Source organism: Anomaloglossus baeobatrachus, chromosome 3 (genome assembly GCF_048569485.1).
Source record: "Anomaloglossus baeobatrachus isolate aAnoBae1 chromosome 3, aAnoBae1.hap1, whole genome shotgun sequence".
Classification (NCBI taxonomy): domain Eukaryota; kingdom Metazoa; phylum Chordata; class Amphibia; order Anura; family Aromobatidae; genus Anomaloglossus; species Anomaloglossus baeobatrachus.
In genome coordinates this window covers 462168075-462183957 of record NC_134355.1, presented here as the reverse complement: position 1 = coordinate 462183957, position 15883 = coordinate 462168075, and the positions used below count along the sequence as shown (strand labels likewise).

Genomic DNA, 15883 nt, shown 5'->3' with positions numbered 1-15883 from the left:
GCTGTACACATCGGGTTAATTAACCCGATGTGTACAGCAGCTAGGAGAGCAAGGAGCCAGCGCTAAGCAGTGTGCGCGGCTCCCTGCTCTCTGCACATGTAGCTGCATTACACATCGGGTTAATTAACCCGATGTGTACTGTAGCTATGGTAGGAGAGCAAGGAGCCAGCGCTCAGTGTGCGCGGCTCCCTGCTCCCTGCACACACAGCTGTGCGCTGGTAACTAATGTAAACATCGGGTAACCATACCCGATGTTTACCTTAGTTACCAGTCTCCGCAGCTTCCAGACGGCAGCTCCGTGCAAGCGCAGCGTCGCTTGCACGTCGCTGCTGGCTGGGGGCTGTTCACTGGTCGCTGGTGAGATCTGCCTGTTTGACAGCTCACCAGCGACCATGTAGCGATGCAGCAGCGATCCTGACCAGGTCAGATCGCTGGTCGGATCGCTGCTGCATCGCTAAGTGTGAAGGTACCCTAAGGAGGAAAGCTTTGTCTGTCTTTCTACTGATATTGGGGTCTCTGGGAGACTATTGTGGATAAGGCAGGAGCTAAATGTCAGTACTGTATTCCGAACGGTTTGTGGGTTGGACTCTGGATGTGGCTTGGGACTCTCTCTCAAAGCTGAATGGGGCTCTGAAGGTAAGAAAGGTTGGGGATCACTTCACTAATCATTGCTTTATATAGTGAACATCTTCTTGAATAACTTCACAATGTAGTGTATTAAGGATATTATATTGCTGATATCTTCAGAACCATGAACATAAACAAATGTATAAGTATCCTCTAGCTATCACAAAAGCCTCTGTCTTTTAGTTCTCAACAGGAAATATGGTAGGAAATCGCAATATGAAATATTAAAAAGCTTTATTAACAAGCAGCACTCTTGATACACACAGACCTCACATACAGCCTATATTACTGTGAGGGGAAACTCCCACAAAAAGGATACTTCAATCAGGGTGCAAACTGCACATCAGAGTGTCTGAGTTTCAATAATTTTATCATACTTTAAATTTAAACATATATTACATAGTGAACTGCATTTATAAATTTGTTTAAATACATTATGAATAAGTATACATACATTTAGCATTTAGTATTTTTATGGGGTAAGGAATGGGAGGTTGGGGAGGGTAAATTAGGGAAGAAGAACTTTATTGGGGGCAAACTTGGAAGGATCAAGGAAAATAATGGAAGGGTAAGTGTTAAAGGGAGACTTAACCTTAATATAAAAAGATTATAAGAGTAAAAAAAAAAAAAGAATGAAATGAAGAAGAGATAGAAAAAGAGGGAAAAGGTTGGGTAAGTGAGACAGAGGCGGTTTTTTTTTTTTTGTATCTTTGGAGTAGTGTCTTTGAGAAATCTATAAATTTAATAAGATTGTCAAAGAGTAGTAGATGTAGCTCTATATAGTTTAGGATTCAATAGTCATCCAATATCTATTAAATTGGAGTGTTTAAATTATTAAATTCAGAGTGTCTGAAATGAATGAGTGAATGATGATTTCAAACTGACACTTAGTGCAATTTTAGTGCCCATTGGAAAACATTAACATATATTAAATATTTTTTTTACCATGGCAAAGGTATCCATAGCCTTTAAGGTGGCCATACAGCTTGATGAAAAGTAAAAAATCATTGTTAGGTTGAAATTTAAGATTATCTTTTTAGCGGACTAATGACACTTTTCAAAAATCAAGAATTTGGCTACAAAATTTTCATCCAATTTTCGCTAGCCTATAAAAGATTTTTCTTTGAAAAAACATTCACGTAAATTTCCAAGAACATTTGAAAATGTTTTTTCACCACCCAATGACTTTTGTACAGTTATGGCTATTTTGAAGAACTGTTGAAGTCTCTATAGACCAAAATGTGTATGCTGTGTGATCAATTGTTCACAGGTGTTCAGCCATCAATAAACCTCTGCCTAATATCTATGGCCACCTTTAATGAATGACACAGGTTATGTTTACAACATCAGTACAAGGCATTACATTGTATAACTTTATTTTTTTTCTCTTCCTGATGTCATGAAGCCTAAGCAAACTTTGGAAAATATGTTTAATCGTGGTTACATTAAAATTGAGAATGTGGGATTTCTTTTAAACATTCACTTAGAATTCCCCTTAAATAACCTTGTGATGTACGGTAAGTCAATGCGCTGATATAGTGAATGCATGTCTCAAAGACAAATAATGTACATTGTATATCAATGATTCCAATCACTGTGTCCTTCATTTGGGGTGAGCATTGTGTACCTACAATATACCGTAATTACATTTAAATATTAAAAGATAAAGGAAAACCAGAGAAAAAACAATAAGAAACATTTTCTATTGGGATCCAATACATAAAACTAAAATAAAAAGGATACAGATGTACAAAATTATTTGTTTATGCTACATTTTGCAAAATACTCCTTTTAACTTTAGCATTGTTATACCAAACATGAAATGCCATTGTGTTATACTACCGTTCGTCTGCAACTCCCACTGCTGGAGAAACGTACTGCAATCCAGATCTCCAGGTAATACCAGTTCATTGAAGCCTGACCAGTGTGACTCATCTGATGGCCTGGATGGCTTCTGTGTAAAAATGGGTTGTCATATTAAAACAAACCATTTAACTCCTCAACATTTCCATCTATCAGGTTTTTAACGTTGCTGGTAATAAGACCAGCTTTACTAAATAAGTGTCATTTCATATTAGTTATTTCCATTTCAAACTTTTATGTCATGTTTGATGGATATGCCATATTTGTCTGAAAGATACAGGTGACACCATTGGGGACTTTATCTACTTTGTGAAAAATGCACTGTAGCAGACTGCTGTCAGTAAGGAGGTGTCTGCACATGTAGGGTTCTTTCCATTAATTTGTATTGGAGTTCTGAACATTAACGTGTTTTACTGGCCCTCTCATTTTCAGAACTCCCATTCAATTGAATAACATGACATGCATGCGCAGATACCATCAAAACTACCTTTCTACTGACTGAGTCAAACAATAGGGAACTGTTCTCAAATTAGTTGCCTTTATGGCATATCCAACAGATATGTCATAAGTATTTGAGTCTAAGTTGGATTTGTGTAGCCAGACAATTTTAGGCTACCTAACATTTCTGGCATTTCAACCAAGTGAAGTGGATCTGCAGCACCTAACCTTATTAACTGATTTTTAACTCCTCACCACAAAGCTGCTACAGGTAAAATAAGGGATCAGTTGAGCAAAGTTGATATTTTTTTATGTATACAACATATCTTTCTCTGACGCTTCATTGGGGGACACAGAAAACCATGGGTACGGTATATGTTGTTGCCACCAGGAGGCTGACACTAAAGCCTAAGACACACGGCATGAAAAAGCTCAGCTTCATGCAGTAGGAGGCTCAGGATGAGCGCAATGTGTCCTACTCTGCTGATCCAGAGCCTCATGCTACATGCAGCAGGAGACTTAGGCCTAAGACACACGGCGTGAAAATCGGAGCAAGTGGAATGCGATAAAACATCGCATTCCACTCGGACCAATATTAGCCTATGTGCCAGCACCCATGAGCGATTATTTTCTCAGCCCTAATCGGACCGACAAAACAATTGCAGCATGCTGCGACTGTAAATCGATCTTTGTTTCTCTCGCACCCATTCAAGTCTATGGGGCGAGAGAAAAATCGCACTGCACTCGCAGTACACCGGTGTACTGCGAGTGCAGAGCGGGAATGGCAATAGCAGGCAACGGAGGAGAGAGGGAGATAAATCCCTCCCTCTCCTCTGCAGCGCTGGCCGGCCCCTCCTCAGTGCCGGCTCACCCCTCCTCAGCGCTGCATTCTGATCAGCCTACAAAGCTAATATAAATGACTGACTAGCACATCCTACAAGTGTGAACAGGTGCATGTTGAAAATGCAATATAATTACAAAAGTGTACAGCAGCACTCTAAAAAGCTAAAATATGCAAACATTGAATATAGAAATATTGGTACTGCATTACTGCTACCAGAACCATGTTTCAAAAATGAGATACTTGACTTATAGATTGGCCAATTCATATGAGCCCGCCAGCCAATGAGAAGGCATCTCTCTTTGCCAGGACCCTATGCCATAATGCCTCTATCCGGTTTAAAACCGCTATAAAGCTGACATGGTTGACAGTCTTGTATGCGTTATAAACCAATCCTTCAACGTGAAAAAATTCCTCACACCCCGACATATTTTATGTCTTACAGAAGGGTCACATGTACTTTAAAATGCTTTTCTAAGTACTTAGGTTGCCAAGGCAGTCATGGCTTTGGCAAAGCACCTGCGTCAATACTTCATATCTTGGTCTTCATCATTTGAGCTGGTAGACCTTGCAAATCAGATTGCCCACATGGGTATGTACCTCTGTTTCGCCTCTCTTGAAGTTGCCAGCTGCTCTGCTCATGCTTCAAGCAGTATTATAGTTATTCACCATATCCTCTAGCTCAAGGCCTGGAATGCTGACCATGCATTCAAATGGTACCTCAGGAACCTTCCCTTCCATGACTCTTCTTTCTTCAAGGACAAGCTGGACAAGATCATTTTAGACTCCACAATTGGGAAGAGCACCCTTCGTCCACAGATCTTAGTCTTTGTCAAATCAAATACATTATCAGTGTTACTTGTTTCGTTAGTTCCCGCCTATCTGCCAAGAGAGATTTACGGTCACTCCATAAAAGAAAATACCACCCTTTAAGTTGACTCCTTCCTAGGGTCCAAACAACCAGCCTTCCAAGTATTCACATACCAGAAGCAACAAGTTTTACTCCGCATGATGGGAAACTCCTACCCGGGATCACTCTTAGGATGGGCAGCAGTCTTCTTCTCTTGGGACAGGTGGCTCTACGCAATCAACAGTGCCTAGGTCAGATAACTTGTCTACTGCAGATTCAAAATAGAATTCTCCACTCCTTCTGTAGATCATTTTTTTTTTTTAAATCCCTCCTCCACGGCCCCCTGCCCTGGTGGCAGATTTTTTCAAGCCATTTCTTTTTTTTTCTCCAGTCAGGTGTCATTTTCCTGATTGCTACCCAGGATCGGTTCAGAGCTCTTTATTCAAACCTCTTTGCCGTGCCCAAAAATAACGGCTCAGGCTGTCCCTTTTTCGACCTAAAATTACTGAACAAGTGTTTTCCAGCTTCATTGCTTCAGGATGGAGTTTCTTTGCTCAGTTGTAGCCTCCATAGAACCGAGAGAATTTCTTTCCTCAGTGGACGTTTGGTATGCCTGTCTACCCTTCCCCATTTTTCCAGCACACCAGAAATTTCTCCATTAGCTGTCATCCAGTTCCACTTTGTTTGTGGCTCTCCCTTTCAGGCTACCTAAGCATTTTTTCGATTGTTTGTATTTATTTTTTTTTCACTTACAGATTAGTAATAGGGTGGTCTCCTAGACACCTGCCGTTGCTAATCTAGAGCTTAGTAGCAGCTGTGAGCTGTCATTAACACCTTATATTACCCTGATTGCCACCGAACCAGGGTAATTGGGATGAGGCGGTTGAAGTGGCGGGATTGTTGCATCTAATGGATGCAACAATTCTGGGGGGCTGCAGCCTGCTATTTTTAGACTGCGGGGGCCCAATAACCATGGTTTTCCCCAGCCTAAGAATACCAACTCCCACCTGGTGGCTTTATCATGGCTGGGTATCAAAATTGGTGAGGACTGCACACAGTTTATTGTTTTGTTTTTTTTCTTGTTTTGTTTTGTTTTTTTAAATGATTTATTTAAACAATTTTTTTTAAAAAAAAGTCTCATGGGGTCCCTCTTATTTTGATACACAGCCAAGATAATCACACTGCTGGGGGCTGCAGTCTGCAGCCAATATGCTTTATCTGTGCTGGGTATGATAATATGGAGGAACCCTACAACACTTTTTTAATTTATTTTTATTCTATAGATACGCAAACAGCGTGTGTGATTCCAAGCTATCAGACATGCTGTCACACAGGATGGGGGCGCGGTCTGACTGCAATCAATCAGAGACAGGGACTGCTGGTGGGCGGGGGAAGCAGTGAATATGTATGTGTAATGAGTGGCCCTAAAATAGTGTTACAACCATGCGGGAGACTCAGTAAGTATAACTCTCCTGCTGCAATCCCCCTAGCCCTTTCTACCACAATTTTAAAGCCCAGTATTCAAGTCCCCAAAGACTTATTTGGGGATCAGTGTCTGGGTAGATATTTGGGATTATTTCTGGTCCTGAACAATTATTTTTTTTTTTTTTTTTAAATCCAGTGGGACCCACCCATCCCAAATATCTGTGAGTTCGCCCATCTCTACTTATCATGCTTACTTATATAGCACCATTAATTCTCAGCGCTTTTCAGACATCATCACTGTCCCCAATGGGGAACATTCTAAATTCCCTAGGAATATTTCTTTGGCGTGTCTTTGGCTTAACGCCCTGCTCCCTCATGAACTAGGTCTCTACACTTTCCATTTTTTTTTCAGAAACATCTGGCTTTAAGACCTCAAATCAGAAGTTTTCATGGACCAGTCTGTTCACCCTTAGGACCCTCGTTTTGGATCCTTGGAACCTTAACCTGATGCTTAGCGCATTAGTGTCCCCTATTTGAAGCAATCCACAGCATTTTCCCACTGTGGCTTTCCTGGAAGGTGGCATTCCTAATTGTAATCACTTACAACATGCGAGTATCACAACTTGTGGCTTTGTCCTGCTGCTCCTCTTTTCTTGGCCTTCACCTGGACAATGTGGTTTTGCGTTCGGTGCCCCCGTTCCTTGCCAGTGTTTTTTTCCTTCCACCTTATGAATAGATTGTTCTTCCTTCCCGCTGTCCTTTGCCTTCTAATCTAACAGAGAAATCTTTACAGTAGGGGCTTGCCAGGTTCTCCACCACAAGGCATCATCCTTGCAGCTTTGTAAGGCTGTTCATTGGTCCTTCGTCCACATCTTCTCAAAACTCTACAGGGTTCATTTTTTATTCCTGTTGCCCTGTTGGGCGTGTGTGTGTATTTGCAATTTTGTTCTGCTTCTCTGAGTGTTTTTCACTAACAGAATAGTTTAATTGCCAGTAGGCGGGTGTAGCCTGCTGAAGAGGAGCTGACTGTACTTCTTAATGTCAGCCTCCTGGTGGCAGCAGAAGCGTACACCCATTGTTCCCTGTGTCCCCCCAGCTAAGGTTTAGTTCTTGTGCTGTTCTGTAATAATGAGTGAGTGATGAGTCACATCTTTGTTTAATTACTTGAGTATCCTGAGAGTGTGTCTTTATTTTCATGAGACGTTGTATACATTTTATTTATTTTATTTCCAGGAATATAAGATCCATTTTAATGTTTTCTCTTTTTAATCTTTTGGTTCCTATTTGATTTGTCTTTCCTGTTTTGCTTTTAGTTTTTCTGTGTGATATTATTTATCATTTGTTCCTGGGGTCTGAGTAAAGAAGCCATTTCCTTTTGAAAAGTCTCCATCCTTCAGTATCACAGTGTGACATCCTGATCAAGCGCTTTTCTCTAGTGGATATACTTTTCTTTCTCTTTTTAAAAGTTTTGTCTCTACAATGCAATCTAAAACTTCTTGAAGGGGATTAATGATTGTTTCTTGTTTTGATTGGTACTGCTGTGCTTTTGTGACTTTATTGTCAGAGGCATTTACATGTTACAAATTGATTCCCTGTAGATATACAAAACATAGGAACCTATTACATTTACACCTTATAGTTACTAGACTAAAGGCCACGTCTCACTAAACAACATCGCTAGCGACATCGCTGCTGAGTCACGTTTTTTGTGACGCAACAGCGATGTTGCTAGCAATGTTGCTGTGTGTGACATCCAGCAACGACCTGGCCCCTGCTGTGAGGTCACTGGTCGTTGCTGAATGTCCTGGACTATTTTTTGGTCATTGCTCTCCCGTTGTGAAGCACATATCGCTGTGTTTGACAGCGAGAGAGCAACGATCTGAATGTGCAGGGAGCCGGCTTCTGCGGACGCTGGTAACCAAGGTACACATCGGGTAAGCAAGCAAAGCGCTTTGCTTGGTTACCCGATATTTACCTTGGTTACCGGCGTCCGCAGCTTCTAGAAGCCGGCTCCCTGCTCCTTGCACACGTAGCCAAGGTACACATCGGGTAACTATAAGCAAAGCGCTTTGCTTAGTAACCCGATGTGTACTATGGTTACCAAGCACAGCGTCGTTACACGGGTCGCTGGTGGCTGGCTGATCTCTGATCGCTGTGGCGATCTGCCTGATTGACAGCTCACCAGTGACCATGTAGCCGACGCTCCAGCGATCCCTGCAGGTCAGATCGCTGGTGGGATCGCTGGAGCGTCGCTAAGTGTGACGGTACCTTAAGAACAGCATGTAAAAAACAAACAAAAAAACCTAGTTGTTCATGCTCTGTAATCTTAAGTCGTCTATGTATTGACTAGCACATAGTGATACATTTTGCCAGATTCTAATGCATGAAACAAGTATATCTCCTGATGGTTATGGAGTAAAAGGCTTCTGGAGGATTATCTAGTACTAGTAGGAGCTGTTCTGCCTGCGGCTAAAATCCTGACAAGCCTCGATAGTAAACTGCTTGCTGGAATACTCCATGCTCAGCCACTGTTCCTAGACCATAGTGGTGGTCATTCACCTTGGCAACAAATGGGAAGCAATCAAACAGAAAATCTGAAATATCAGGGGAATAGGGAAAACTGAAAAAAGTTATTTCAGAAAATAAAAGTTATGTTTTTTGATTGAGAAAATATATCCATCTCACCCTGAGATCCGCCCACTCTCGGTGGTGTAGAAGCAAATGATCCCATTGCTGCCCAGCGTTGAAGCACAGGTGCAGGAAGAATGATCCAGCTTGTGATAAAATCCAGCTTTTAATGAAAAATTAGTAAAACCACAGTTCACATTATCCAAACTTTTGTATAATAGCACCAGGTCTAGGGATAAAATATTCACGGTCCAAACCGCACATCAGACGCGTTTCGAGCTCTTGGCTCTTAAACCTTGGATTTAAAGCTGGATTTTAACGCAAGCTGGAAGCTGGAACATTCTTCCTTTAACCTATTATTATTTTTTTTTTTTTTTTTTTTTTTATAATGCCTAACTGTCCAGAACCCCCTTTAGATGAATGGAATAAGCTTTTAGTGGTTAGAACTTCAAGGCTGCTCTATTAGTAATGTCTTCTGTGATACTTTCCTCTATATTGTTGAATCTTTGTGAGGTTTGAGTTTAGAAGTGGACTCACTGGTTTATTGAAATATTTTGTTGAAATTTTAAAATTAAGAAGAATGAAGATAGTAATTTATGGTGAATTGATTTGGTTCCTCAAGGAATATTGTAAAATATATTATGGTGCTAAATATAATTTGCCTTTTGAACACTTTTTTACAATGTTTTGTTTTTTTTATGTCGCCAACAGACATACCTTTTGGCAGTACCGTCGTGAGAACCCAAACACCAAGGTTGGCAGCCCTCCGCCTGACGGCATGCCTGGATTTAATAGTGGAGTCATGCTGCTGAACTTAGAAGCCATGCGACAGTCTAAACTTTACAATCAGCTGTTGGAACCGAATGCTGTTCAACTACTTGCAGAAAAATACCATTTTAAGGGCCACTTGGGAGATCAGGACTTCTTCTCCATGATTGGGATGGAGCATCCAGAACTGTTTTATGTTTTAGACTGTGGTTGGAATAGACAGCTGTGCACTTGGTGGAAAGATCATGGCTATGCTGATATCTTCGACTTGTATTACAAATGTGAAAGCCACATCAAAATCATCCATGGCAACTGCAATACTCCAATTCCAGAAGAATAAGACTCATAGCTATTAAGAGATTAGTATGAATGAAAAAACAATGGTTAAGATTACCACGATTCTACGAAAATGGGACAGACATTATTTTTCAACTTTTAAAGTAATACCCGGTGATTATCTTTAAATAATCCGGTCCAAATAGTCATGGCATTGTATTTCATAGCTTGTATTTTATTGAATGTATAATTGGATTTATTTCCTCTTAATAGTACAAAAGCTTTTTTGATTTAAGAAAAAAAATGACTGTTCAAACTGCGGTATATATTACTGCAGTTTTAACAGAATTCCTGGAATTGTTGAGAAATCTTTTAACCTGAAAAGTGGAATCCATGTGCCAGTCTCTCAGTGACACAGTGGTGGAATGAATGCCAGATGTTCATTTTTATGAATGAGGTGTCAGACATGGAACATAAGAGATGCAGAACCTCAGATGTGCCATACATGCACAGATAGTCTTTGATGTGCACTTTTTCCAATAACCATTTGCTTTAAATGATCAATATATTATTTTGCATTTACAACTATGAAATGTGGTCATTAATTAGACCTCCATTCTAAAAAGTTTTTAGGTTGCCAGAACTAGTCCAGAAATATTGGTACTTTCTTATAAAAATTGAATGTCATTTCTGCATTCTCATATATTATTCCTTGTATGGTGTAAGGGACATGTTAGGATACGGAACTATTATAGTTACATTTCTGGTTTACTACTTTTGTTCAATAACCTTTTTTGTGCCACCACATACTGAGATCCATATCTTTATTTTCTGTTGATGGAAATGAAAGAATGCACTGTTCATGGTAATGGTAGCCTGGCAGCTCTGAATAGGGCATCTGCAGACAGGCTTAGCATTGGCTTCTTTGTTTACCAGATCTAAGGGATTGTTCTGGCCTTCATTTTTTAATCCCTGTATAAAAATCTGGATTTACACTGGGGCCTCTGGGCTAGGACCATGGTGCAGTCTGCTGACAAATGGAGCAAGCTGGCGCAAGAATGGTCATTACTATCTAATTCAGTTACAGAATTGGAAACCAAGCAGGTGGTCAAAATACAAGCTGAGGTCAAAAAGCATAATAATCAAAATTGCACCACAGAAAGAGAGAAGTTGTAAACCTGTTCAAGCTGGAATTAATAACTGGAATTGTGGAACAGAGATATAGGAGCTTGTATAGCAGCAGACCTGCCTAGGGCTAATCAGTAGGCAGCCAACAGAAACCAGGGAGAAGTTAATCTCTAAGCTCCCTGGATGGCACCACTATTCCCAGAGAATATACAAACCTGCCGCATAATCACTCGCATCGCCCACAGAGCCGCAGCCATTTACAAACAAAAACAGTGGTCAGGAACCGACACGGATGTCACATCTAGTTTTTTGGAGGATGATCTGCAGTTTTTAGTGCTACCACTTTGGGGTAAATTCAGATTTTGTAGTTAGTTTATTTTGTATTTCAGAAGGTGGAATAAGCAACATCAGCAGTTATGGTGTGTGGTTTTGTTTTTGTTTTTCTTTTCTTTTCCATAGTGTTCATCAAATGGGTATTTGACGTAATGACCTTTTAGTTTGGATCATTACAGAGGCAAATAAACCAATTATGTGAGGCTTTTTATACAGTCATATGAAAAAGTTTGAGCACCCCTATTAATGTTAACCTTTTTTCTTTATAACAATTAGGGTTTTTGCAACAGCTTTTTCAGTTTCATATATCTAATAAATGATGGACTCCAGTAATATTTCTGAATTGAAATGAGGTTTATTTTACTAACAGAAAATGTGCAATCTGCATTTAAACTAAATTTGACAGGTGCATAAGTATGTGCACCCTTATCAATTTCTTGTTTTGAACACCCCTAACTACTTTTTACTGACTAAAGGCTACTTTACACGCTGCGATATCAGTACCGATATCGCTAGCGTGGGTACCCGCCCCCATCTGTTGTGCGACACGGGCAATTCGCTGCCCATGCCGCACAACATCGCCCAGACATGTCACACATACCTGCCCGGCGACGTCGCTGTGACCGGCAATCCGCCTCCTTTCTAAGGGGGCGGTTCGTTCAGCATCACAACGACGTCACAGCTGCGTCACTGAACCGCCGCCCAATAGAAGCGGAGGGGCGGAGATGAGCGGGACGAACATCCCGCCCACCTCCTTCCCTCCGCATAGCGGCCGGGAGGCAGGTAAGGAGAGCTTCCTCGTTCCTGCGGTGTCACACGGAGCGATGTGTGCTGCCGCACGAATGAGGAACAACCTCATTACTGCTGCAGTAACGATTTTTGAGAATGGACCCCCATGTCACCGATGAGCGATTTTGCACGTTTTTGTAACGATGCAAAATCGCTCATAGGTGTCACACACAACAGCATCGCTAATGCGGCCGGATGTGCGTCACAAATTCCGTGACCCCAACGAGTTCGCATTAGCGATGTCGTAGCATGTAAAGCCCCTTTTACTGAAGCACTAAATTGGTTTTGTAACCTCATTGAGCTTTTAACTTCATAGAAAAGGTATTTAAGGTGGCCACTTGCAAGTTGTTCTCCTATTTGAATCTCCTATGAAGAGTGGCATCATGGGCTCCTCAAAACAACTCTCAAATGATCTGAAAACAAAGATTATTCAACATAGTTGTTCAGGGGAAGGATACAAAAAGTTGTCTCAGAGATTTAAACTGTCAGTTTCCACTGTGAGGAAGATAGTAAGGAAATGGAAGAACACAGGTACAGTTCTTGTTAAGCCCAGAAGTGGCAGGCCAAGAAAAATATCAGAAAGGCAGAGAAGAAGAATGGTGAGAACAGTCAAGGACAATCCACAGACCACCTCCAAAGACCTGCAGCGTCATCTTGCTGCAGATGGTGTCAATGTGCATTGGTCAACAATACAGCGCACGTTGCACAAGGAGAAGCTGTATGGGAGAGTGATGCGAAAGAAGCTGTTTCTGCAAGCACGCCACAAACCGAGTCGCCTGAGGTATGCAAAAGCACATTTGGACAAGCCAGTTACATTGTGGAAGAAGGTCCTGTGGACTGATGAAACAAAGATTGAGTTGTTCGGTCATACAAAAAGGCGTTATGCATGGAGGCAAAAAAAATGGCATTCCAAGAAAAGCACTTGCTACCCACAGTAAAATTTGGTGGAGGTTCCATCATGCTTTGGGGCTGTGTGGCCAATGCCGGCACTGGGAATCTTGTTAAAGTTGAGGGTCGCATGGATTCAACTCAGTAACAGCAGATTCTTAACAATAATTAACAATAATATGCAAGAATCAGTGACGACGTTGAAGTTACGCAGGGGATGGATATTTCAGCAAGACAATGATCCAAAGCACCGCTCCAAATCTACTCAGGCATTCATGCAGAGGAACAATTACAATGTTCTGGAATGGCCATCCCAGTCCCCAGACCTGAATATCACTGAAAATCTGTGGGATGATTTGAAGCGTGCTGCCCATGCTCGGCGACCATCAAACTTAACTGAACTGGAATTGTTTTGTAAACAGGAATGGTAATAATACCTTCATCCAGGAACTCATTAAAAGCTACAGGAAGCGACTAGAGGCTGTGATTTTTGCAAAAGGAGGATCTACAAAATATTAATGTCACTTTTATGTTGAGGTGCCCATACTTATGCACCTGTCAAATTTAGTTTAAATGCAGATGCACATTTTCTGTTAGTACAATAAACCTCATTTCAATCCAGAAATATTACTGAGTCCATCAGTTATTAGATATATGAAACTGAAATAGCTGTTGCAAAACCCCAAATTGTTATAAAGAAAAAAGGTTAACATTAATAGGGGTGCCCAAACTTTTTCATATGACTGTATTCATACTACAGCAGTAATGGTTTAAGTTCAGTTATTCTTTGTTTTTTTCTGTTACTAAGCTTTTTTTAGTCCCACTAAGGGACTTGAAAGTGCAATCGATCATCTGTATTCTACTTTATCATGCCACTCAACATAACCTAAGCAGACAGCCTCTTGAAAGGAAATGAGAACCAAGAAACTGAGGTTATGATGCAAATTTTAATAGACCAACCTATTTTCACAGTGTGACTACAGGTTTCCTGCCTGGTTAAGGGAGGACTCCCAGCGGGTGGCACGATACAGTGGGCACACCAGGGTAGTGTTACGTCGGGGGAGGGGGGGATCCCCAACGAGCGACGTAACACATAGCGTATACCAGGAAAACAGTACAACGGTGGACCCTCATGCTAGGGAGAGGAGAGCAGGGTCACATCCAAGCACTTACCTGAGGCTGAACCCTGCACTCTCTAATGTCCCAAGACGGGTTTTTCCCCTCATGCGCCAGTCATATGCCTAGGCCCTCGCTGACCCTAAACTCAACCTGGTTAGTCAAGGCCAGCGAGATGCTAGTCTTGCCACTACAATGAGACAACACGAGATAGATAAAACAGACAGGCGGGGTGAAAGAGCACTTCAAGGTTACTTCAACATGACCTTCACAGTTGCAACCGTTACAACACCAAAGCTCTGCAGAGACAAGTTCCTTCAACATGGACAGCTAAGGAATTAGCTATAGCCGGCATAGGGAGCAGTGAGGAGTGGATATTTATAGCAGAAGGCAACGGCTGCAGCTGAGGTTTCAGCTACCTGTTGGAACACTACAGGATAGAAATTAACCTTAACCCCATTATAATCAGATGGAATTTAAATATGCTCCAACTCAGGGTAATTGATGAGCGGTCACTAAAGCATATATGATCCACAATGTCCTGTGACCTTCTGATGCCAGAACACCCTAAGATCACATCAGGCCGTGCCACACTTGTGACATGTATCCTCAGGTCTAGGTGATGTTCTCCTTGATAAACTTACAGCATATGAAAATTAAGTTGAGGGCATTCTATTCCTTTTGATAGGCCCTATGCTGCAACAACAACCTATTTGATCTGGTAAGGGGATGAACCTTTACTCTTGGTAAACCACTGAGATGGTGTAGTCAATATTTACTGCAGAATCTAAATAGCCAGTATCAGAGGGGTGGTCTGTTAGGTGCCTGTTTTACAGCCTGAGCAGAAATAACCCTAGAATTTTAGAATACTAAATTAATTTTGTATATTTTGGTACTTCAGTGGAGGTAGACTTTTTGGTGATGGATACAATTAAATTTATGGTCAATGGGCAGTTGCATTCAAATCCATAGGGGAAATATCCACTACATGTTTGGTTCAGAGGTTTAAAATGGGCACCACTTTCGCACATATAAATAGCATTTTTGCGATGGGCTCCGATGTTTGCCACTGTATAGACATACAGGGTTTTCTTTTTGGGGGGGGGGGGTGTTTACATAGCCCACTGAGTCCTATGGTAAAATACACTCATACTGCATTATTTATTTATTTTTTTCATTGATACCCCTGTATTAAATACTGTAGGGCAATTTAGGTATAAGTTGTTTAGTGAGCCCTGACTGAGAACAAATGCTGAAAATTTTGTAAATCAAGTACAGTAAATGTTTATAAAACATCTTGAAATGGATATCTGTCCTGATTTTATTAAAAAAATCAGAACGGTGTTTAAATGGATCTTTAATTCCTATGTATTTAATTCAGATATTCTGACATTTTGTGTGAATTCCTAAATGAGCTGTGGAAGTATTTGTAAAAAAATAAATACAAAAACAATTTGTCTGCTTTTTATTTGCATATGTTGCAAAACCTACTTAAGGCTCTGTTCGCATGTACAGTACGTTCTTTATTTCTGCTGTTTTTGTTCTGTCAAAGGAAGTAATGGCAGTGCAGACATAAATGGTGCCGAATAGACCCTATTGACTGTAAAGGGGTCTGTTGGACTTTCAGAGAGATGGAGGTATTAATTTACACCTATATATGATACTAGTGAAACCACATTACAGATATGAAAAAACATAAGGGGGTTGGCTGAGCATATACAGTTCCTTGCGAAAGTATTCGGCCCCCTTGATTTTTTTCAACCTTTTCCCACATTTCAGGCTTCAAACATAGAGATAAAAATGTTAATGTTATGTTGAAAAATCAACAACAAATGGGACACAATTGTGAAGTTGAACGATATTTATTGCTTATTTTAAACTTTTTAAAAAAATAATAAACTGAAAATTGGGGC

At 40.8% G+C, this 15883-nt stretch overlaps 1 protein-coding gene across 1 annotated transcript in view; it reads left to right on the top strand.

The window, feature by feature from the left end:
* XXYLT1 (xyloside xylosyltransferase 1) overlaps positions 1-13467 on the top strand; it is a 337823-nt gene extending 324356 nt beyond the window's left edge. The window contains exon 4 of the mRNA XM_075340518.1: positions 9384-13467. Coding sequence (XP_075196633.1) covers positions 9384-9780 — 397 coding nt within the window. The 3' untranslated portion in view covers positions 9781-13467. The remainder of the gene's footprint in view (positions 1-9383) is intronic.
* The last annotated feature ends 2416 nt before the right edge of the window (positions 13468-15883 follow it).